General features: G+C 35.5%; 4 protein-coding genes across 4 annotated transcripts; all 4 read left to right on the top strand.

The window, feature by feature from the left end:
• Nucleotides 1-2,158: 2,158 nt before the first annotated feature.
• Nucleotides 2,159-4,902, top strand: TRIADDRAFT_55027 (uncharacterized protein; the record flags this gene model as incomplete). The annotated part of the gene is made up of 7 exons (XM_002111228.1): nt 2,159-2,255; nt 3,524-3,618; nt 3,711-3,818; nt 3,976-4,025; nt 4,119-4,240; nt 4,356-4,649; nt 4,862-4,902. The coding sequence occupies 7 exons, from the start codon at nt 2,159-2,161 to the stop codon at nt 4,900-4,902; spliced, it is 807 nt and encodes a 268-aa protein (XP_002111264.1).
• Nucleotides 4,903-6,716: 1,814 nt separating this feature from the next.
• Nucleotides 6,717-9,798, top strand: TRIADDRAFT_22120 (uncharacterized protein; the record flags this gene model as incomplete). The annotated part of the gene is made up of 2 exons (XM_002111227.1): nt 6,717-6,792; nt 9,551-9,798. 2 exons carry the CDS (start codon nt 6,717-6,719, stop codon nt 9,796-9,798), a joined length of 324 nt encoding a protein of 107 aa, XP_002111263.1.
• Nucleotides 9,799-15,590: 5,792 nt separating this feature from the next.
• Nucleotides 15,591-16,118, top strand: TRIADDRAFT_22287 (uncharacterized protein; the record flags this gene model as incomplete). The annotated part of the gene is made up of 1 exon (XM_002111226.1): nt 15,591-16,118. A coding segment is annotated over one exon (528 nt), but the record flags the coding sequence as incomplete, so codon positions are not given.
• Nucleotides 16,119-16,281: 163 nt separating this feature from the next.
• Nucleotides 16,282-17,701, top strand: TRIADDRAFT_23112 (uncharacterized protein; the record flags this gene model as incomplete). The annotated part of the gene is made up of 4 exons (XM_002111225.1): nt 16,282-16,684; nt 16,802-17,001; nt 17,106-17,358; nt 17,454-17,701. Coding segments are annotated over 4 exons (1,104 nt in total), but the record flags the coding sequence as incomplete, so codon positions are not given.
• Between the last annotated feature and the right edge of the window lie 8,867 nt (nt 17,702-26,568).

The following is a 26,568-nucleotide window of genomic DNA, read 5'->3' as shown; positions in this document are numbered from 1 at the left end:
AGAAGTTGGACTGTCTACAGTATGTACTGTAATTGCCGTCAAGAAGTTTTACTCTCTATCTACAGTACTGTACTGTACAGTGATACAGTACAAGTGCCGTCAGAAGTTGGACTGTCTACAGTATGTACTGTAAATATACAGTACTGTACAGTGTACAGTACTGTAATTGCCGTCAAGAAGTTTTACTCTCTACAGTACACAGTAATACAAGTGCCGTCAGAAGTTGGACTGTCTACAGTATGTACTGTAAATATACAGTACTGTAATTGCCGTCAAGAAGTTTTACTCTCTACACAGTAATACTGTACAAGTGCCGTCAGAAGTCGGACTGCCTACAGTATGTACTGTAAATATACTGTACAGTGTACTGTACAGTACTGTAATTGCCGTCAAGAAGTTGGACTCTCTATCTCATACTGTAGTGTACAAGTGCCGTCGGAAGTTGGACTGTCTACAGTATGTACTGTAATTGCCGTCAAGAAATTAGACTCTCTATCTAATACAAGTGCCGTCAGAAGTTGGACTGTCTATAGTATGTCATATACAGTAATTGCCGTTGAGAAATTGGACTCTCTATCTCATACAAGTGCCGTCAGAAATTGGACTGACTATCTCATACAAGCGCCGTCAGAAGTTTTTTTCTCTTACCTCGACGGTTTTTCAAATGTCGCATCGGCAATTTGCGCATACAGTACGGCCAACATGTCCATTGTACAGAATACGATGCGGTACGGTTCGGTCCGATACGGTATGATAGGGTACTAGTGTAGACCGCATAAAACCAAACCTGGCGATATCTACTGTACTGTACAAGTGTACAGTACTGTAGATCATGGCCAAAGACAAATCCAATGGATTCCAAAATTGTACTACTGCATACTTGGTTGGCATGCACTGTCTATAGATGGACACAAGTCAAACATGTCTCACTGTAGTATCATAGCACAAGGGAAGCTAATTGGCTTTCTACATTGCCATTGGAATTGGATTGCATAGCCTAAGCAAGGCCCCCATTCGCAAAAAAGTGCGCATGCAGTACAGTATACAGTGTACAGTCCCATCCTTTGGTCGGCTTGTCCATGAACGATCCAAACAGTACTGTACTGTACAGTGTACAGTACAGTATGCCAAAGTAGCCAAACCCTCTTACTATACACTTTCAAAAAGTACTGTAGAAGACCAATGCAATCCATTCCAAAGTCATGCTGTACTGTACTGTAGATAGAATGATTTGAGTGTTATTTCAAATTGACTTTTACTCACTCATACAGTATACTGTACAGTACTGTACTGTAGAATCTTCAGCTCATTAGCTACATGCTGGTATGAAATCGACAACGTTTTGATATTGATAATAGCATTAAAATAAAAGTCTTATAATCTCAAGCGAATGTAAACACGCTGTACTGAATTTGCATGTAGACAGAAATGGACGTTAGTCAACCATGCCACAATGTCCTACAGTATCATAACACAACATAAGTTCATTGGGTTTCTACATCGTCATTGCAATGGATGATGTACAGTAAGGAAGGCCCATAAGGGAAAAAGTGCGCCTACAGTACAGTGTACAGTCAGCCCTTTGATTGGCTTGTCCATGATGCATCAAAACCCTTCTCCTAAAGCAGTAAAGGATACTGTAGTGGAAGTGTGAGAAACCTTCTTCTAATCATGGTCTACATTCATACTTGCAATGGATGACGTACAGTAAGGAAGGCCCATAAGAAGGGAAAAAGTGCGCCTACTGTACTGTACAGTCCTTTGATTGGCTTGTCCATGATGCATCAAAATCCTTCTCCTAAAGCAGTAAAGGATACTGTAGTGGAAGTGTGGGAAACCTTCTTCTAATCATGGTCTACATTCATACTGTCTACTGGACTACGTCCAAACAGTACAGCCATGGACAAGGTAGAGAGCGACTAGGAGACTTTTTTGGAAGCCACTGTCTGACGGTAGCCAAAAGCATACTCTACACTGTACAGTGTACAAACAGGACACCACCATACAAGGTACAATAGGGAAAATCACAGACGCTTTGGCAAGGGCACTACAGCAAGCAATCATTCATACTGGACAATACGCCTAATTACTATATACAGTACAGTATGGAAAAGACGTATTGTCAGACGTCTGAAATGCATTTCAGACAGTGGCAGCAATGGCAGAGGACTTGATCGCAGTTGGTGAAAATCGCCAATTCAAACTAGGAAGCAGTTTTGGCAGCTGTGAAGAGAAACTATTTCATACCATTCGTTGTATGTCTTATTGTACAATTACTTTATGAACTTGAAACCTGTATTCTCGGTTAGCTTTTGACTAGCATACATTGACATAGTTGTGCCTTACCAAAAGACTCTATGCTCATCTCATACTACCGTATTGACAAGGCAAAATCAACAGTGTTATCATCAATTTTCTCCGATTGATTTTCAAAGGTCAAATTGGACAGTATTATTTTCTTGCTTAGGACTTGTTGACTGTCTTTTTTTTCAATCAAAGGTTCAATCCCACAATAACAATTGCCTCCTAGGCAATAGACGATGGACTACGTGTGTCCTATCAAACTACCCCAGTAGTAGGATTATTCTGATGATTACAATATCGCTTGTGACCATCACAGATCTTTCCAAATACAGTACAGCTGGACATGTAAAATAGTGTTTGTGTCGGTTTAAACTAGCCAGCGTCTTCTCTTCATCATGGACAGTATAATATAGTGCTGTAAAATAGAGCAATATTGATAGCGACAAACATAGCTTGATAATAATGTCATTCCAACAGGCTACAGACGTAGTCCCATACTATCACGGTAGTACGCGTAGTACCAGCGTTTCGGTCAACACTGTCCACTAGCAATACAACATGCAATCAATAGCGTACAACAGGCATGATCATACCTTTTCAAACATGTCGGTAACCATCGTAGACCCTTAACTTACTGTCTTTCCAAAAGCCATCAGTATCAAGTTGAAACTTACTATTACAGTTGATCCATTGACTCGAACTAAAAGAATAACCATCAATAGGTAAGTACGGTACCAGCGTTTCGGTCAACACTGCCCACTAGCAATACAACATGCAATCAATAGCGTACAACAGGCATGATCATACCTTTTCAAACATGTCGGTAACCATCGTAGACCCTTAACTTACTGTCTTTCCAAAAGCCATCAGTATCAAGTTGAAACTTACTATTACAGTTGATCCATTGACTCCAACTAAAAGAATAACAATCAATTGGTAAGTACCATTGCAAAGAAAGTGCAAAAACTTGCAGATTGTCATTTGTCATACACCTTCATACGCGTACAGTGATAGCATGATAGTTCGATAAACGACCGTACATCATGTTGATTTTGGATAGTGGAAGCAAATGGATGTATTGCTGATACATAGTTTACACGCGTATTTGCCTTGGGTTGCAAGAATGGACATGAAATAATTTGCATGACACTGTATCGTCATCGACTTATCATGCAGATATGAAGATTCAAAGTCTGCTTGTTGATTGCATTTTCAATAGATGACTTTGTACCCGCTTCTATTGATGTCCACAGCACTGGCAACATCAAGATAGGTGGCAATAAAGACTGCACCGTGACTTTACCCCATCACCAAGTAAGTGATCATCCATATTACAAGATGAAATATTGGCTAAACTCAAGTTAGAACAATACACTCGATTGTAAAAAATGATCATCATGTTACAGAATGCAAATGACCCTCAATCACCACAGCAAAGTACTGCCACTGAGTTCAAAGGCTCAATGAGACCATCTTCCAAAGAATGCATTTTACTAATTAATAAAAAATCCAAGGTACAAGGATCGTTTTAGCCATGTCATGTGCAAATAAATTCCAAGCATCCGACTAAGAATTGATTTGTTGAGTAATCAGTAGGATTTATGCATAGAGTCATTTTTAGTCGATGATCTGATTGATTGGTTGATTAATTTGCATTATTCATCATGTTAGACTATAACATTAGAAAGAATTGGCAGCCACATGCAATTGAAACGCACAAGGTATTTGGCAATAGTGATATTAAGCTAAGTGACACTGAGTGTTTACAATCGATATTGCATTACTGGTTAACCCTCTCTTATTGCAATGAACAGAACAGTAAGTTGTCAAGTCAATTCACAACCTACGAAACTCAAGTTGCGTAAAATTTCCCAGTCTCCTAATACAACTTGTAAAATGAATATACCTAGCAATAAAAGACTTGCTGGCTCTCAAGGTAACGCCTTTTTTTTACCAATCGATCAATTTGTCACATGGTTGTTGCTTTATTCAAGATGTATTTGAAGAATAGAATGGGCGCCATAGCTTGATATCCAATTGATATTTCTTAGATATCAAGAAAAATGCTGGTTTAGCGTCAGAAAAATCATACAGGTTAAGCGCTAGTAGCAGTGAGGACGAAGACGATGTGCAGCTGGAGAACGATTATGGAAATAAAGTGAGCGATGACAGCAGTAGCAATAGCGACCATTCTGACAGTAGTGAAAGTGAAGAGGATACGACTTCAGTAGCTCAAGATGATCGTGTAAGCAGCACGGTCAGTCAAAATACTCGATCAGCAAGCGATAATAAGCGTCGTAGTCTGTATGAAGCTGCCAAGAATGATTTAGAAGATGGAATACTCAGTAAGTGAATTTGGACTATGAAAGAGAGCTGTTTTCTGAATTGAACTGATATTGTACTGTACAGTACTTGATGATGATCGCACACAAATGACAAAAATGCACGGATTGTTACTAGCCATGATGGTAGACTGCAATTAGACCTGAGAAAGGTTCGGTTCGGTCCAAACCGTTTTGATGTCTGCCATTTATTTTTCCTCTCTTTGTTTATTTAGGTGAAGATTTGCGTTTAACTGATTCAGATACTGATAGTTGATGTGGCTGGCCCATTAACTGGATTGTGGTACCGCCCTTAACCTTAATGGATACATGGCACGCAAGGCTGTCTACCCATGGTCAAGGCACTAACTTGTTGCGTATTGTGATTACAGGAGAAATTTCCTTGTAAATGACAACATGGACAATGTATTGTACTAAAGTAAAAGTCTATCGCTATCACGGAGTAGAGTTGGCTTTAGAATTGTGATTTTGAAAGTGTACTGTTACTGTCAATTTGCGCTTGCATACTTGATGATGCGATACTATTTGTAAATTATGATGTACATAATGACATTACCATTAATTTTTGGAGTTGATTTTTTTCTATTTCCAATATCGATTGTACTGTATGATGATGATTGACAAAGAAGCAATAAAGCAATAAGAAAGCTTTCAGCACAGCCTAGGCTGTTTGGATAAGTCGATGACTGCAAATAATGTCCATGCTATGGGTTTGAACGGAATCGCCATGGGTTGCTGGCGATATTGATCATTGGAGCTTTTTATTCTTGCCAGTCGGTCAATCCGTCAGGTCTAGTCAATCGTACAATACTGTAGCAACCAACGGTCGTACAGTATGCTATGGTACTGTACTGTACAGTACGTAGTACTACAGTACAGAACGAGTTGTACTGTACACTGTACACAGTACAGTACAGTACAGTACAATGCTCTAAGGTTCCATATACTGTACTGTACTGTAAAACTCCCAGTGTACTGTAGTCCTAGTAATGGATGACTGCATAGTGACAGTAGACTGTGATAGTCACAGTGTACAGTGTACAGTACTGTAGTGGAAAGGCTTGTGTCGCTCGTCCTACCCCACAGTCAACCGCTAAAGTAAACGTAGCCTAGCCTGGCGCTGTACCGGAACACCTAGTGTACTGTACTGTAGTCCTAGTGATCAATGGTTGCCCTTTGGCCCACAGTGTACAGTACAGTACAAACGCTTGTGTCGCTACAGTACAGTACAGTACAGTACTGTACTGTAGAACCAAACCTTCGACAGGTGTAAGCATAGCCTGGCGCTGTACCGGAACGTACCGCAACACCTGGTGCGGTCTTAAGTGATCAATGACTGCACTTGGCCCACAGTGTACAGTGTACAGTGCAAACGCTTGTGTCGCTCGTCTCTACAGTACAGTACAGTACAGTACAGTACTGTAAATGTAGCATAGCCTGGCGCTGTACCGGAACACACCGCAACACCTGGCGCGGTCCGTGTGATCAATGACTGCACTTTGGGCCACAGTGTACAGTGTACAGTACAAACGCTTGTGCCGCTCGTCCCTACTACTGTACAGTGTACAGTACAAACGCTTGTGCCGCTCGTCCCTACTACTGTACAGTGTACAGTACAGTACTGTAAGTCAAGCGCTAAGGTAAACGTACAACACCCTCGCGCTGGACCGGAACGGACCGCAACACCGAGTGTGGTCCCTGTCATCCATGACTGCACTTTGGCCCACAGTGTACAGTGTACAGTGTACAGTACAAACGCTTGTGTCGCTCGTCCCTACTAAGTCATGCGCTAAAGTAAACGTACAACACCCTCGCGCTGGACCGGAACGGACCGCTCCACCACCGGTTGACCTTGTGTTGTAGCAAACAAATTTTTCAACATCGACGCTAAATCTTCCCCAACTTTGCCATCCTAGTTGTGATGGTTGGCAGTTTCTGCTCTCTCTTGGCGAAAGCAAATCAATCTTAGCGACAGAAAAAGAGACTTTCCATTGATGTAAGGCAATTACTTGCTTTGCTTGTATTATCCTTATCCTAAAAGCGTATCATCAAGTTCAAAACAATCAAGCGATGCCCATCCGAAGAGGGCTATCAGCGCCGCAAAACAACTTTATCGAAACCATCATTAAACGATTTGATGGTCCCGGTAAGTCAAAATGCCTTCTTCAATTGTAGCCTACTTGATGCCAAGGGATAGTGTGTATAGCATGTACCATGGATAACCATGCTTGATCAAGGATAGCATGCGGTAGACAAGAAGGAGTCAGACCTAGATCTTACCTAGCATAACACGCAAGACTTTGATTTATTTCCAGTACGCTACCCTTGAAAGAATGCAAGCGACATCACTAGCCTTTGCTTGCACTTTTGACAAGGTTGATCGATCTCTTCATCATGTTGATGGAGAGATCAGCTTACTGTAATGCATTGCTATCCGTAAACCATGTCATCAATCGATTGTAGTAGTCATCATCGATCCATGGCCATTCTTTTTACCCTTTGATGTCGATCAAATCTGTTTTAATCAAATCAACAACAAACACAAGACGTCCCTCCGCCGACAGTATCCATCCAGTAGTAGAACATGAGTAGCGATTGGCATCATCGTTCCATCAACCTTAGTAGAGGATGATGGCGATAATATGGTAGTAACAATTTCTTTTTTGGGGGGGGGGGGATCGTCGTCTTGCCTTCAAGATTGAAAATGGACACCAGCCAATCCTTGAATATAAATTCAAGTGGATCAAGGCGATGGGAAACGATCGGAGAAAATGGGGCCTTGATGGATCCTTTTTTGCGCTAATATTGACCCTGCCATTTAGGCCGTAACTACTTTGAAAAATACTTTGTTTTTTTTCTGCCATACAGTAGTCCATGTTACGCTTAGTTAGCTCAAGTTGAAACAAGTTTGTCAACATTGATTTACGTACAATCACAGGCAAGCATGGATGTTGAGCAATGGACAAGTAATGGATTTGTCTTGTGTTTTTCCACTAGTGTCAATCAGTTGATTGCAAAAAGAAGCGATGCTGGAACAATCTCAATTCATGGTCATGGAACTCAATACAATATTATTGATACACAGTCGATGTCCACTAATTAATCTGAACTGCAGCGGACTTTGATAGACCACACAACAATCATGGACATCCTGATTTTAAATTAAATCCATGTATTTGCTTGCAATCTGCCTACATCCATCATCATCGCTTGCTCTATGCTAACAATTTTGGTGGATGCTAATACTGTCACTTTTTCATTCATCATTTTAGTAGCCCCCAAAGTGGACGACATTCGTTTTAGTAATTCACTCCAAATACATCAAAGGATAACACAATTGTTGCACTGCTCCAACATCAATCCGATCGCCAATGTCGCTGTAGACAGTATAGTAGTTTTATTTTAACGGCAATGCTCCGAATTGTTGCAATCCGATCCACTACTCCAACATCAATCGATCGCCAATGTCGCTGTAGACAGTATAGTAGTTTTATTTTAACGGCAATGCTCCGAATTGTTGCAATCCGATCCACTACTCCAACATCAATCGATCGCCAATGTCGCTGTAGACAGTATAGTAGTTTTATTTTAACGGCAATACTCCGAATTGTTGCAATCCGACCCACAACTACAACATCAACCGATCGCCAATGTCGCCGTAGACAGTATAGTAGTCTTGTTTTACTTGTTTTAACGGCCATACTCCGAATTGTTGCAATCCAATCCACTACTACAACATCAATCGATCGCCAATGTCGCCGTAGACAGTATAGTAGTTTTTTTTAACGGCAATACTCCGAATTGTTGCAATCCTATCCACTACTTCAACATCAGTGTCGCCGTAGACAGGACAGTAGTTTTTTTTTAACGGCAATACTCCGAATTGTTGCAATCCTATCCACTACTTCAACATCAGTGTCGTCGTAGACAGGACAGTAGTTTTTTTTTAACGGCAATACTCCGAATTGTTGCAATCCTATCCACTACTTCAACATCAGTGTCGTCGTAGACAGGACAGTAGTTTTTTTTTAACGGCAATACTCCGAATTGTTGCAATCCTATCCACTACTTCAACATCAGTGTCGCCGTAGACAGGACAGTAATCTTGTTTAACGGCAATACTCAGAATTGTTGCAATCCGATCCACTGCTACAACTCTACAACGGTCTACTGTCGTCCAATGATATGGAGAGAGATAGACCGCGAAATACTCGTACTGCTGTTTTCAAATTGCATGTTGCTGTTATTCTTCAACATGATGATCACGAAACAACATGATGTGTTTTGTTAGCGATGGTCTACATTATGCCAAGCATGGCTACTACCGCAGTGAAAGAGTGGATACTACTATATCATGAAGCGTTTTTTCATCTGCCGTTTGGCATGGTAGGGTTGCTTCAAAATTCATGTCCATTAACTTTGTTGGAGGCACTCAGTAACATGCCAAGATGCCTTCTCATCGTCGTCAACATTCATTCTTTAGCCATTTTTTTTCTATTTTGAATGGCTCTTATCCACTGTATCATGGTAATATTAAAAATGATGTTCCATCTAAGCTTACACAGAACGACCCCAATTGCCACAGTTTCAATGCAATTCCCTCCATTACTACACGACTTGACCACGCAATGTGCGCCTACTGTATCCATGAAAATAATAACCAACATCGCAATAAATGTTATGTAATTTAATGATGTTGGACAGTCAATGATGTCAATATTACGAATCAACAGATATTGCTATTTGTTTCTGATGTATTGAAAAACAAAGATTTCAGAACATTTCAAAAAAGGGCCAAAAAAAATAAATGAAATAGTCAATGATTGCAACTTGATGATGAGCGTGTCTGTGTTGGATTGTAATGAACAAATAGTAATGGTGGTTCAACATTAATTCATTCATAGGTCGAAATTTTGTCTTGGCCAATGCGGTCCTGGAAGAATTACCCATTATATATTGTAATGATGGAATTTGTAAGTTATATGGTTACTCTCGAGCCACGCTAATGCAAACCAGCAGCGATTGCAAGTTTTTCAAAGGAGAACGAACAAGTCCAGAAGCATTAGAGACCATTTACCGTTTCCTCCATGAACCTAATGAGCAGCAAATAGATGTTGTCTTGTATAAATATGACGGTAAGCCGCAAATTTAAGAATAAACTATCGTACAATGATTGTCCTTTTCCCATGACTTTCATCCATGATACTTGCTTTCATTGCTTATCAACAGTAGTTGATTCATGTTGTAATCACCATTGGATTGTTGATTGATTTTCTCGCTTCCCCTCCTTTACCTAAAAGTAATTTAAAAACTGCTCTGATTGATCGTCATTTTGCTTTTCAAAATTCAGTCAAGATGGGACATGTACCCTGTCCTATCTTGGCCCATAACAAGCATGGACTGTACACTGTACAGTCTTATGTCCAGGCCATGCTAAAGCAGAACATGGACTGCTGCAAGAAAAACTGCGTGTGCAGTCATGAAGAAGAACCTCTTAGACGTTGCTAATCCTTTGCCAAGACAGCACACACACACTTACTCTACCTACTAGCCATGCACAGACTTTGATGTAAAGCTAAACGACAAAAACTCCATCACTTTGCTTTGTTTCAATCCCATTAAAAATACAGTCGATAGAATGTCCATGGCAATTGTTGTGCAAGGCGATTACCTCGTTTTGTTGATGAAAAATTGTATTTGTTTATAGTAGAAAAGATGCAATATGGCGTAAAATGATGTAGGTACACATTGTAGTAAGAATGGCCATTACAATAATAACCTTATCCCCTATGTCATGACCACGAATAGAATCATGCAATCGCTTGTTTGTATAGGCAATTGCAATGTTGAGTCGTCCATTTTATACCTTACTTTGTAGCCATATTGATGTCGTTGTCTGCTGTACTTTAGCACCATTTTCAAAGTCAATCAATCAAAATAATATCCTTCTTGTTCAGTCAACAACACAATAACTGATTGTCTTTACAGTATATGCAATGAAGAAAGCGATACAGGGAATAAAAAAAAAAAAAAAAAACTACCCAACCCAGTCTGTATCAACGATTCTACTACAAATATCAATCATGACGAAAATGAAATAAAATAGAAACAGTTGCCAGTTAACTATGGGTGACAGTGGTTGAAAAAAAAAAAGACCGAAAACTTGTAGTTAAGTTATAGTCGAAAGAAAAAACATCATCGCCTTCCAACGCTGAGTTACAATGAACATGGCCGATCGAATAGACTTTGGCCTTTTACGTTCCACTACCAGATGGGATTTGTTTGCAATAGAAAGGGTATTGCAGTTCCATAGCAATTAAGCAACATTGGCTATAGTAACTTTCAATACTATGCAATTCATTGCAAAATCAATACCTTAGTAACAACTAGTTTACGCCATGTTAATCAAGGCGTATAGAAGAAGAGCAAATGTCTTAGTCCTTGTACTGGATAATATGACTTTTGTGCTGCATTTTACAATAAATGGCCAAAAATAAACTAGACCATAAATTGATATCAACCATAATTCAACGTTGATCAATACGCTGCCCCCTGCAGACATTTTTTCAACTAAAGTAGCAAAACTATTATCCTTATTCACCCACAGCCATGAGAAGACTATTGCTGCCAGTAACATTTTATGATACCATTTGCGTGGTAGACAAAAATAGGTGAAGACTTTTGCATGGAAACAAAATGGTGACACTGCCTTCATTTCTACTCCCTTATTCAACTTGCTTTAAAAACTGCCCTGTAGTACAAGTGGATAGCTCTTTTTCTACTGTTACCATATCCTTTTTTTTTTCATCTTGCTCTACTCTATCATCGTACAATAATGATAAAAACGCACTATTGGAAATAACATACTTTGATATGTCCAATAGCATGAACATTTCCTGCCTACAGTATCGATAACCTTGTCATTTTTTTTTGGGGGGGGGGCGCAATGAGTGCAGCAGTAAATCGATCAATTTCAAATAGCTCAATTCCTATCATCGCTAGCTACAATATCACATCAACGCATAGACGTACATGTTATATAGAACGAAATCTGTTACTGATTCCATGGAAATTGGCTAAAGAATCGTCGTATCATGACTTGTATTCTCCATCCCGTTGTTGAGAAATTTGTTTTTATGTTCACTTTGATATCCCACAGCGTATTGATTTGACAAGATTGTTTACAGTAGTATTTAAGAAAGTTCTCATGCAATCGTTGTATCATGGCTTTTACTTACATCCCCCCAAAATAAATAAGGATTGATTTAGACAATGGTTGAGAAGAGTTTTCAAGGTACAATTGTTATATCAACAACCAAATCAAAATTCATTTTCAACCTAATTGCTTCTGGCCCATTTAAGCATATCATTAAACTAAACTCAAATCCAGTCATAGTCCAACATCATTTCATTCCTTCCAGTGCGACAACAACATAATCATGAAAGAGTCAAAATGCAGACGTCTTGTGAAACTAGTTGAAAATAGACGAGTAGAATACTATCTCTACTACATTTTATTATCCAAGTAATTTAAAATTGCTCCAAAAGGCATGTACTGTATATATATATTGGCATGCCTAACTAATCAACTCCATTACATATCCCTGTCATGAAACACATTGAATTGCTCTATAAAGTTATTGAATCCACTCCAATACATTTACCCTTGAATTTAAGCTATAACTCCAAAATGTATCTTCTCTCCATGTATATATATATGCAATAGCATGCCTCATTAATCAACGCTATTACTGCCATCCTAACATTTACCTTTAATTGGAGACACCACTCCAAAATGCATCTACTGTATATACGAGCCTACAATAACATGTCTCACTAAGCAACTCTATTACATATCCCTTAAATTGAAAACGTAAAATTGCTCCAAAAGCATCTACTGTATATACTGCATCAACGAATGCTCTGTATTATCTGCTAATTCAATTAAATAGACCATATTAGCAGTACCGACAAGTAAAGTAAAATCGATCCATAATGCTATTTCATTTAGTAAAGGAAAACTAATTTATCAGCCAATGCTGTATATCATCATACTTGGCACAGAAATGAGCGTGCATATGTTAAGATCATTTACTAATAGTCTCTACTAGCCTAACGCTCTGCTCAACTATACGAGCTGTAGCTCTAATCCAGTTTCTAGACTACATTCGCTCTACTTACAAGGTTAATTCATCAGTCAATATTCTAGAACATACTGGCCTCCATGGTTATAACTATCTTTCACCCGTTTTAAACTGGTGTGTATACCCCCTCCTGAATCAGTTTCTGGATTATAAGATCAGTATTTTGAGTCCTCCATCGAATGGATATACAGTTGATATTCCAGCTTTTTCTGTCATCCCATATCGTCCAACTCTACAACTTATTATGCAATAATGAGATTATTACGATCTTATAGATATCTTTTCTTGTAGCCTTTCCACACAATGTGTAAATTACCTAATAATGTCTCTATCGGAGTTTTTACCTTTAATTACATTCACTGTCGGCCTTTATAATTCTCAACGATATCCATAAGTGAAACATCAATAGACAAAATCTTTTCAAAATAATTTTGATATTACGCTTTACTCAAGCCTATCCTTCATAATTCTTGCATGATGATCATTAGTGCGTCCAATATAGCAATACTACCCATGATTTTGTACAGTGATAGTGTAGAGATATAGAGATGAATATGTAGAATACTGTACGATCAATGTCGTAATCATCCAGGTTTAGCCCATAACATATATTGCAATCATTTAGCACAGTTACTACGCCAGAAATATTAATATCAATGATAGAGCTAGCACTGTTGCTTGCAATTCTATTTATATACCTCATCAAATGATGTGATGATGGATACCCGTAGATGAATAATGAAACTTTAAAACTATTCGAGAGAACCTCTTTCTATTTGTTGATGTCTCATTAACAAATGAATAACATCGATGCATTTAATAGCTTTAATTAGCTAATCAGCATAACTCTATTGATGTCATAGTTATGAATAAGGAAGAGAAAAAAAACATTAATTAAATTCTATCATTTTTAATCATCAATTCTTGATTCTGATGTACAAAACAATAACCTTTAAACATGTAATCGCTGTTATCATTTTGACTCTTATAAAATGAAATCATGATGCAAAATCCATGTCTTACAGATCTTTTGTAACTTTACACATGTTAGCAAAGATGTTAATTAATTACAGCAGGAATATTTATTTTTATCCAGTATGATATAATTAATTTATTGTATCATCATGACTGCCTAATAATATCTATGCTCCAAACCATTACATGCTATAAAATCACAGTATACATCATCAAAAAAATCAGTCAGGTGCTTCATGTCATAGATGCTACCGCGATATGCAATGCAATTTATATTATATACCTTCTGCTGTCTTTCCATGCTCTCATATAAATTTCAACTGTTGACCATTATTATATGGCTTTATTCCATTGGATTATTGTTGAAATTATGCATACATATATAAAAAAGCAACATTCTAATCCTAATTGATAACACGATAGACAATACTACCATAACTAACTCAACAATTTTGTAATTTAAAAATTCTATAGTCTTCTCCAATTCTTAAACGGAGATTACTTGCTCTCATAATAATACCTACACGTATGTATTGTTCCTTTAATCTTCAACTTGGTATTCATTTGAGGTATTCTATTGATATACTTTCAGGTGCGCCAGTTTACGTACGTGTAAATGTTGCTCCAATCTTCAATGAAGATCACAATATTGTTATGTATCTAATCAATCATGAAGAAATTCAAACTGAAATTAAAGAGCCTACAAAACAACCAAAACGTAAGTTAATAAATGGACTCAATTGAACAATAGTAAACTACATTTTTTGTAAATAATACCCAAATAGATACTTGAATATTAATCTATTTTTGTGATGGCAATCTTAAAAGTTGTTTAGGCCCCATGTAGATCAGTAGGAGTAGTAATTTCATGTTATGAACAATATTAAAAATTGAGATATGCTATACGATACCATAATACGCGTATAGTAATAAATTGATAAATGATTTTATGCTTTTACATGCTGCCTTGTATAAGCTGCTGGATGATACACTATAACTGGAGAGTGTAATAAAGCGTTGGTAGCTGATGTATCACGATTAATAATTAAGTTAATTTCTAATTATCATTATTCTTTGTGTGTATCAGGCTCAAAATTAAATAAATTAGCTGAAAAATATAATAGCAGCAATAAACTCATGGCAAGCTTTCATAAACCATGGTCTCGTTCTGATAGTACTGAAGGCGATCAACAATCTACAAATCAAGGAAAATTATCAGATCAATCGCCGTGGCAATCTCTTTCTAGGACAAGTAGTGATGATCAATCGAGAGACGAAACCGATGCTGATGATAAAGCGTCTAATTCGAATAACGATCCAAATGGCAATAGTGCTGAAAAAAGTCCCAGTATGGACGGTAGTGAAATTAATATAACGCACAGATCTCACTCTGAATCAACTGATGTCGGTAAAGACGGGGTTGATTCTGGCGTTACTCTCAACATTCCAGCTCCTCGCGGTGCAGATGCAGCAGGCAAATCTATCTCCGATAAAATACGTAGCAAACTAAGGCGTTCAACCTCTGCTATTAACGATACAGAAAGTGTTAGTATCCAAGACGGCAAAGAAACTGATAGTAAAGGAGATAATCGCAACCAACCTAAAGATCAAATTAAACCTAAAATCCCGCAGGTTTGCTACAAACAATAATTTTTTGATTGCTACAGATTACTTCACATTTTAGCTCATTGTTATTATATTCCAAGTAGCATTTATGCAGCATACTAAAAATTTAAGAATGCTTTTTTATAGTGTGATTATTTTAAAGCGATAGACTGTTGATAATTATTTATATTAATTATTATTAAAAATCATGATTTCATAGTTGATATCATTGAATAAACCTAATCTACCGGAATATAAATTGGAAGAAATTCAAATTCCTAGATTCACTATTATACATTATTCGATCTTAAAAGCATTTTGGGACTGGCTTATTCTAATCATGGTATTATATACTGCTATAGTTACGCCTTTTACAGCTTCCTTTATTATAGCTCAAGATGTTCAGCGTACTATACTTGATCGTAATCCTGAGACCAGAGTGAATCATGGAGTATTAAACCCATATTCAGATCCCCTCTTTATCATTGATTGGATAGTAGACATTACTTTTATTGTTGACATTCTAATAAATTTCCGTACGACTTACGTCAATTCGAATGATGAGATTATCACGGATTGGAAAAAGATCGGTTTACATTATTTAAAGAGTTGGTTTATAATCGATCTTATTGCTGCAATTCCTTTCGAATTATTTATTGGAGGAGAACAAAATGAGCAGGTAAAAATTTATAACAATATTACAATTATATCTATTTTACTTTTTGATCTGATGTACTACAAAAGTTAAGAGTGCTTGTTAAAAATATAATTATACTATCCGGTGTAAAATTGTACATATCCTTATTACTTTCTTACAATATGACTGAATTCAATATTACAAGTAATCCTATAAAGTTTTATAGCTCATCTGTAATTTAAAATGGACTAATTTTATCTGTCTTAATTTTTAGACAATAACATTGATTGGTTTACTAAAGACTGCAAGGCTTCTACGAGTTATTCGTGTCGTACGTAAAGCCGATCGCTATTCTGAAACAGGAGCTGCCATCTTGATTCTGTTAATGTTTGCTTTTGCACTTATTGCTCATTGGCTTGCTTGCATCTGGTACGCTATTGCAATTGCTGAGCGACCTTCTATACCAAATCCCAAATATTCTTGGTTAGACAAGCTTGCAGACGAAATCCATCGCCCTTTTAACGTATCCGTTAGCGTAAGTGGACCGTCAATTACAGAAAGGTACCTGACCGCGTTATACTTCACATTCAGCAGCTTGACCACAGTTGGTTTTGGAAATGTTTCCGCTAATACATCTTCGGAGAAGATTTTTGCTATTGTTGTTATGTGGTTTGGAGGTCGGTTATGTTTATCTTATTGCTTTGATTCTATTTAATTTTTATTGACGAAATATTCTACTGTATTAAATTCATATCTATCTATCTATCTATCTATCTATATATATATATATATAGCTCTCCTGTCTGCCAGTATTTTTGGTAACGTAACAGCAATCATACAACGAATATATGCCAGCACTGCCCGCTACCATTCTCATAAGAAAAAGATAAAGGAATTTGTAAAATTTCACAAAATTCCTTATTACTTAAAGTGTAGGCTATTGGAATATTTTCAACATACATGGTCGTATCATAAAGGAATTGATATGTCATCGGTTGGTTACTAGTAATCGGAGCTCTAATCACTGCATTATTACAAAAAAATCTAGCCACGTGAATTGTTATCCTTCCTAAAGTTTACTTGAAATTATCCTGATAGGTACTAAAAAGTTTCCCTGAAAGTTTGCAAGCTGAAGTATCGCTACATCTCAATCGAAACTTACTAAAAGAATCCACTGCGTTTAAAATGTGTACGCCAAGCTGCCTAAGAAGTTTAGCTTTCAAGATTGAATCTGCTCACTATCCTCCTGGGGATTACTTAGTTATGCAAGGCGATAAGCTAAATTTTCTCTATTTCATTTCTCGTGGATCGGTAGAGGTGTTGCGAAACGATGTCGTAGTAGCTATTTTAGGTTAGTTCAATGTGATATTTTCATACTCTTATACTTCGCCAAAATATTGTCACGGTAATACCTAATCTATAAATTTTTCATTTTAATGATTACAGGAGTTGGAGATGTATTTGGGGAAAATTTTTATAAATATCGCTCGGTGATAAAGTCAAATGGTAATGTTCGTGCGCTGACCTATTGTGATCTGAATATAATTAGCAAGGAAAGTTTACTTGAAGTACTAGATGCATATCCAGAATTTGCCGAAGACTTTAATAATACTCTTGAAATTACATTTAATCTAAGAGGGGTAGGAACAAATCTTTTTATTCTATTGCAAATATTTCTAAATTACCCAGATTGATTGTTTTTTATTACACGATTTAAATTAATATGCTTTTTAGTGGCTATTTAATATTATACCCATACTAATAAGTATACTTCATTTTCAGAAAACGGAACCGCAAACTGAGGAAGAATTAGCTACATCCGATGAAGTACCAGTCAATAGTACAAGAAGGCCTAATGTAGCTGTAACACTATCAGCGCGTAATTTGCAGCATTTATATCCAGAGCCCACAGATGAACCTACCAGACAGCAGCGCTCCGCTACCTACTCTAATACGACTAGAAAAGAATCAATAGGACATCATAAAGAAGATTCTGTAAAAGACCCCAATTTATTGCATGCTAATGTCATCTACCGAGACTCAAGCTTCTCGAAGACTATTGACAAGATTATTAGTCAGCCCAAAATTAGGAGTTGTAATAATCGCTCGGAAGTTAGACCAATCAACCCTGTTATGCGGAAAGATGAATCCATTGATGACGATGATGATAATATCGAAGATGCATCTAACAGAAACAGTGGCGATTTGGCAATTCCCATTTATACACCTAATGAAGTTAAAGCATTAAAACAACAATTTGCGATCTTAAATACTAGGCTCACCAGATTAGAAGAAAATATTTCGAAAGAGCTACGAACTATCTTGGCTGCAATTTCTGATCAAAATAAAAACCAGCATCATGAAAGTGATACTTCTTGTTAAATTGTATTATTTTTGGTGTAACAACCGAGACGATCCGCTTGTAATCGAAATTGTTAATAGTATTACTTTAGTTAATAATTATCGTACTGCATTGCCGCAGTCAATTTTTATCGCTTTTATATTGTAAATATGATAATTACAATTGCAAGATGGCTTGAAGAAATTGTCCAATAAGTAACTGCTGTCAGGCATTAATTGAGCTACACTCTACTACATTGAAAAAACAATAAATCTCAATTATTTCTATAGTATTAAAATAATGACCCGTTTGATAATCATCTCTAATTTTTTAAGTTTTTTTTTATTTATGATTCTACGAAGCTTCACTTCGACATGATTACTGCTGCTCTTGTACTTTATTATAAATTTTTAATGTACCGGGTTATCTATTATTTTTATACAGTTTGTTTTATCTTCGGTATATTTACTCACTGATTCAATATCATTTCAGCGATTCATAGCTTCATTTAAAGCTAATCTGATTTTAAATTTTTTTACTGTAAAATGTAAACCACTTTCGATTATGTCATCGACGTCAGTCTTTACTCTTACAAGTAAAAATTTATAATAAAAGCACTTTAAAATACCTATCTTAACTACAGATTATACTATGTGCCATTTCTAGTCATGTATCTCATAAATATTATCCTTATGCGAATAACAGTAGTATACCAAATATGAAATGGGCACAAAGTTGAAAAGGTATTATAATATCCATAAGTTACCAATGATGTGTAGTAGTCTTGAAAAACACAATTGTTTTAATCATCCATTGACAGATTGAAAAAGTTATCGTAGCGATTCAACATTATTATTAATTGAGCTTTGACAGCAATTAATACCTGTCTTTAGACCCCGTACTGGTATTGATGGCTTCAGAAGCTACTCAAACAACTTTTATTTATTTTATATACTGCATTAGGATAATCCTTAGTTATAGCTATTTCCGAAATTACCCATTATTAGGAATGTCTGTGAATTAAACTCAGTCTCTGATATTATCAGGAGATCTATCAGGATGGGAATTAAGTCATATATATATATATATACTCGTATACTTGGAGATGCTGCCTGATGCAATGGGAGATACTGAAATTTTTTTACGTGCTGTTGTGTATTTACTACTTATTTTAATGATGTAATCTAATATTAACATCTACAGCTTTTATATATGTAGTTTCATGTATCTTAACAATAAGGATAAAGTATTGTTTAGAAGATGTAGAAAATACGCTAGTCACTTACTTTCATAAAAATAGTTTCAAACTTTATACATATTCTTTAATTAATTATGGAGCTACTGATAGTACATCTAGAAATCAAAACTTCAATATCAATGAAACTTCAAAAATTAGTTCGAACTTATCCCTTTAATTGCATAAATATTTGCCGTGCTCGAATTATTAAGAAAGAATATATAAAATAGATCAGCATCAAAAATATTAATGAATCTTTACCAAATAACCAACTATGCCGTACATCCTTTAAGATTACTTTGTTACCGTACTTTCCTAATTACTACATGGTTGTAAAAATATTTCAAAGAGACATATACGTATATCATTTTTGCTACTAGTCTTTATCATAGATTTGAAAGAATAAACTTAAAACTTGGCCATATCCATTGTAATACTAAGATTGTATACCGTTCTTTTCACAACGTAATAGTAATGCTTTTGATAGAGTTTAAAATGGCTTATCGTAGGATTACTGAAAAAAATAACGTATCGCACTAACTGTTAGATATTTGTTTGGTATGTGTTTAATCCAAATTAGTCACCAATTGATTATGTAATTACACGAGTCAACCAGTAAACCCCTACAAATATAATGCTATTTTACCAGCAATTACTGTAGATCAGCTACATTTTGGTAGCAGAGAATTTTAACCGCTTAAAATAGTAAAGATCGCTTTCATAAAATTAAGAATGAATATGGCGCATGTTTTATGGTTACTGGAAGCCAATTAGAATTGTCAACTCTACTTTAACGTGTTAACTTTCACGCGATAGCCTAGTTCTACAATAAAGTGCGATAAAAGCAATGATACGCCAGACAAATAGAAACATAATTAACATTCCAATGTCAAAGTAGATATTTGCCTATTGAATAAAATAGATTTTGAAGCATAGTATTACTTATAGGATTATGGATAAAGTCAATATTACTGTAATCGAAATCATATATAATACAACTTACGGCATCGTAATTATAAAATTTGAGGACTTCTCCACCGTTCTTTAAGCATATTGCTATCTCTGGATTGCAGGCTTAATTAAAAATATACCAACGATATTAATGTTATATTGTAATCAATTTTATCTATATGTAAATTAATATCAACTGCGTTATATTTTATAATTGATTAATTTATTTTACTTAGATTGCCAAAAGATTCCCATTGGTTTATGTTCAAAGCTTCAAAGGAGTAGCTAAACCAGGATAAGTAGCGCAACCAAATGAAATAGGGCTTTTCCGTCCTAAAGATATCGAGAGAAAATACCAAATTAGATTAAAATGAAACTACTTCTACGAGTGTATCGCATAATTTCTTTTTCTCTATAAATGGGTATAGCCCATTTCGAATAAGTAGATACCTACGTATACCGATAGATGGCTACTATTTAATTAAAGTTATGGCAATTTCATCTAATTTAGCTATTACACTATAAATTATGAAACTAGAAGCTACAAAAGGAAGCCATAGGCGTACCCATTCTTGACGAAAAAGCCTCCAAAAAGCATCATCGGCATTAAAAATAAGGAAGAGATTGCACTTGCAACCACTAAATTTTTTGATATACAAGATATCATATACCCTATACAGGAGGCAAATAGATAAAAATGAGTAGCAGTATTTATTGCCCTCTATATAAGTAAATGAAATGCCCAATGGGGGTAATAATTAAGCTATCAAGATGTGGTTATAGAACAAGAATTGATAGTTAAGTAGATCACCAACCATAAGATATGGCAACATTGCTAACCAAAGTTATTATTGCAAGGTAAACTAGAAAATTAGTCCAGTGAGGATTTAAACCTAATTTTAAAAGTCAATAAGGACCTTAAAAAGTATCATCTCCAACTTTGATGTATACCTATCATTCACATGTATATAAGCGTATATTCAGCATTTTATCGCAATTTAAAATTACCAAACATCCAATATGTTATCGTTGCTGCCAGAATAGAAGATATGAGGGCATTAGGCAGCTAAAATTAACAAATTTGACTATGGTTAGTACTTATAGTCAATATAATTTTATTTACTTGCTATTTAATTTACCTCTATATCTACATTGTGCATAGACGTACCTCCACAACATTCTTGCAGAGAAAATAAACATCAGTTCTATACATTCTACTCCGATGTTCTCGTATAAAAACCGGCACTTCTTCCGTAAATGTCTGTAAATTATCATCATTGGTAAAGTTATCTTATGTAGTTACTAGTACCATTTAGTCAGTTATATAATTGCATTTCAACTACGCCAGTTAAAGTGTTTCTGCTTCTTCTCAGTATAATTTAAATCTTACTCTTAGAACGCTAAAGATGTTTCCAAAGGATGCATTGGCTAATACGAAAAATAAACCTCCTCCAACATTTTGAACAGCGTCTTGATTATACTTTATTTGGAGGTAGATCAAGCCAGCTAAAACAGAATTAAACTTCAAATGGAAAAGATATTAGAGTGAACATCTAATGCACATTGGTTGTAATTGACTATGATTTTAAGTCTTTGCTATTAACTTGTAATGACAGGACATCTTTGCAAATTTAAAGATATGACTACGTCTAAATCACTTCTAATACTTACAATTGCCTGTCCAATTCTAACTTTTGTTAGTAAAGGATTTCTGAGTAAAATAATAAACGATCGCCATAATACAGCATACATTTGTTCGAGCCATGTTGCCCTATATCTAATCGATTTCAATAGAAAATAGAAATTCCATGATGTTAAAAATATCTCTGTAGACAAATATCTAGAAATTGGTCATCTTAAAGGAATGCAACTAACTTAGATGGAGCCTCTTCTGTTAACGACCATTCAATAGCATTTGAATCGTCCTATAGTAGATGAACCAAGAGAGAAAGGGATTAAAGAATCGATCTAAATCTGATTATTATCCATTAGGAATGATTTGACCATGAATCCATCCTGCTTATTAATAATATCGGCAATTATTATCTCAATGACTTACATTCTCATCGGTAGCATCAATATCTCTGGTATTATAGGCTTCCGTAATTGCCTAGTATGGATAAATTTATTATTATACGGTATATCTAGCCAGGGTTAGAATTATGTAACAACTTATGATATCATATATAATAATAAAATAATAAAAATTTACTAATTCCAATTTATTACCTGGACACGCTTACGTGACGATTCCTCATCATTAGGATTAATAGCGAGCAGGGAAATAAAATAATCTGCTGGATTATATTCTACAGGGCATTCATAGCCAGATCTATATGGAAAATTAATTCAATAACTTGTGAAATAGATAGATAAAACAGCAATTGAATGATATCGCTATACAATTTCTATTTACTGCTTAAAAAATGTTAGAGCTTCTTCTCTTTTCCCCATGTAAGCAATTCTTCCTTCAGCCATAAGTAATACCCTAAATAATACAAAAATTGATATTTATAGAATATTAATGGACGAGCTGTTCAATGTTGGAAAATTTTCTAACTCGGTAAACTGAGTGAAATGCACTTATAAGACGGAAAACTTTGCACTAAAAAACCAAGGCCTCAGAATGATAGCTTATGTATCTGCTTTCTTATCCAATATAAACTCTTCGAGAATACAATATTGCCTTATTTAGCAGAAGCAATGATACACGGCTGTTGGATATCAGGATTATAATCAATGTATAGATTACTATCCAATAACGAAGGAAATACTGCTGTAAGACGAAAATTTTTTATGATCCGTATATCAGGATGATAACCCATATATGAATTCTTATCCGATATTGAACTATTTAGTCTTAGAATATTACCTCAGTAGAAACGAATGAAATACTACTGTAGGACAAGAATTTTTACAACCTGTATATGAATTCTTATCCAATGTGAACCATCTAGTCCTGGAGTATTATCTCAGTCGAAACGAATGAAATACTACTATAGGAATGAAACTTTTACAGTAAGTCTATCAGAATTTATAAGTGATATTCAAATTTATATCCGATTTGGGTTATTTAGCCCTGGAATGTTACCTCAATAGAAACGAATGAAATACTACTGCAGGATAGGAATTTTTACAACCAGTACATAAATTCTCATCCAATGTAAACTATTTAGCCATACAATATTACCTCAGTAGAAACAAATAAAATCCTGCTATAAGATAGTAATTTTTATGATTGATATATCAGGACGATAACTGATGAATAAATTATAGTATTATCCAATTTTATAATCCAATAAATTCATGCTATTTAATATATATTCGAAAAATCAGAACACGATGCGATCTCAGACTGATTAAAATGATCCACGAATAACATGAATCTATTCTTGATATATTATATTATATTACTTTATCGATTGGCAATTGCTATCATTTTAATGCTTTTAAACCAAGTAAATCAAAGATTACAGGATAGAAATTTCCTCTTACTGATCAAACATGTTATAAACTTCGGAAGATGGTTGATGGATGGTACATAACACTGTCTTTCCCTGTCGCACAAGTTGTTGTAATGCCGAGATAACATTGGCAGCCATATATGAATCCAATCCCGATGTTGGTTCGTCGGCAAATAATAATTTGGCATCAATAATTAACTATCAATACACAGAAGAAATGAAAAAGAAAGAAATCAGCCAGGTTATCCATTGATATTGACTTGCATGGATTAAGAAAATGAGGTGGATAATTGATTACTATCTCTTAGCGAAAGTATGATATCTCATTTTTTATTGCTGTCGAGTATCGTTTCAGACTCGCTATTAAAAATTAGTGCTAAACTCATGTTAATGTACAGCAAATTTTTGTAGCTTATAGAGTTCTATACAAGTATAATTCTCGATAATCTCTCTACTTAAAGTAGAAATAAACTTGCTTAACTATGGGAAGCGAGAGTTAACATTACCTCTGAGGCAAACATCAATCTTCTTCGTTCTCCGCCTGATATACCACGCTGAGTGCCTGGTATTCCAATCACAGTATCCGCACATTTGGATAATCCAAACTAGATTCAATTATGTCATTAAAAAGAGCAGATAGAAATAGGTTAGAGATATTTTACTTCATTTTGATGAGGTTTGAACAAGTTATCATGTTTTAAGGCTTGTTCCTATAAAAATTCTTCAATCTAGTTAAAAGCGCTAGCTAGAAGTTATCGTCTAATATAGACTCTGTCTATCTTTAATATTTTATTGAAGTGCAGAGTTTCGGCAAATCTTTCTTCCTTAACCCAGAAATCCCATTTAACTAGTGTACAGTATGATATCCAATCTGTCACATATGCAGTGAATACCGTGAAAAGTGAGCAAAAGTAATTTAGAGAGAAATCGCCTTTAAAATCTTAGTCTCTCTGTTGCCATAGGAATCATTTCAAATGTCCATCTAGTATATTTTTACGTGCATTAGATATCAGAAATGGAATGGAGAGGATAAATTTATAACTATTATTGGTATACGTGTATCCTGCATTAGAACTTGATCCAATTCATCATGTCTGTTCTACCATTACTTTTTTTAACGTAAATAGAGCACATAAATCCTTTTACTTGATTGCTATACCTGAGTAATAACTTCATCGACTCGATTAACGCGATCTTCATAAGGAACTTCTCTCTTCATTCGCAATAAAGCCTAGTGTGAATTTACAAAATCACGTTTACATTTTAGCTGTTCAAATGAGTAGCTAACATTCTTTGCCCTGGATTTCAACAGTCCTCCCAATTCATAGCACTCTCTATCATTATGATTAACGTCTTACCTGGAATAGGAGGTGTTCTTTAACTGTCAAACAGCCCATAAAGAGATCACTTTGCTGAAAATAAGCGGAAATTTTGGTGATTTTTTTGCCAATCGATCTGCCATTAACTGTTACTTGTCCTTGGATCATAAGGGATTTATAATTTCGTCGGGCAAGTACATTAAGCATCGTTGTTTTACCGGCTCCGCTAGTAATAGAGTGATTAAAAATGAGATTGATGATTGCAATTTCTACTTAGTACTAGATCACTTATTCATTTTATATTACCTTGCACCCATAACTGCTATTAAATTTCCAGGTTCAGCAACACCCGAAACTAGAAGATCAACCATAATAGCATGAAAGAAGATTTAGAAAAAGAGAATTCAACAATCATGATGATAACTAGTCATTTAAAAGAAGTTTATCTTTCGTATGTAGTTATCGATTTTAAGATATTTGAATAATGAATAAATTGTAAGCTGGTTACACTACGATTTACTTCCGTGAAGGACAGTCTTCGTCTCAGTCTTATTGGCATTTCTGCTAATTAATCTTCGAATTGGATTTGGACGTGGTGCGCGGGCTTTAACGACAATGTTATTCCATTCAATGGTTATTCCTTCGTGGAAGCTCATCTTTGAAGGTGATTTTATTAATGTGTTATGGATAGCGTCTTCATCTTCTATATCACTTGTTGACGCACTATGGTCATCTTGATAATCTACTGGACTTAAACTGTTTTCTATTTCTTCTTGAGCAGGTGATGGATTATCCGATGAAAGAGTAGGTTTACTTACGTTTTCGACATTATTATCATTGGCGGTATCTTCTGATGATGGTTTTAACTTTTCTTCATCAACATCATTTCCTGCCACATCGATTGGATTTTTCTTAGTTACTGGCGATTCTTGTTCATTTGGAATTAACTTTTCATCATCATTGGAAGGGGCAATTTCAGAATTCATATTATCATCCCCTTGAGAAGGCATTTTTTCTGTTTCATCGTCTGCGGGTTTTTGGTCTTCTTTTGGTAGCTGTTCTTCATTCTGATGAACATTATCGCCTTTGGGTTCTGTTAATGGTGAAGCAGGGTCTTTCTTATCATCTTTTCCCGGATTAATAGATGGGGTTATACTATTCGTTGCAAGGCGATGGATTCCGGCAACATGGAATGGTTATTTTGGAAAAATAAAAGCAAATTTTATATGAAATAGTTGCTTTACCTCTT

The sequence above is a fragment of the Trichoplax adhaerens genome, genomic scaffold (genome assembly GCF_000150275.1).
Source record: "Trichoplax adhaerens TRIADscaffold_3 genomic scaffold, whole genome shotgun sequence".
Lineage (NCBI taxonomy): Eukaryota > Metazoa > Placozoa > Uniplacotomia > Trichoplacea > Trichoplacidae > Trichoplax > Trichoplax adhaerens.
The sequence above is the reverse complement of the archived record's forward strand: the minus strand, read 5'-3'. Positions and strand labels throughout refer to the sequence as shown.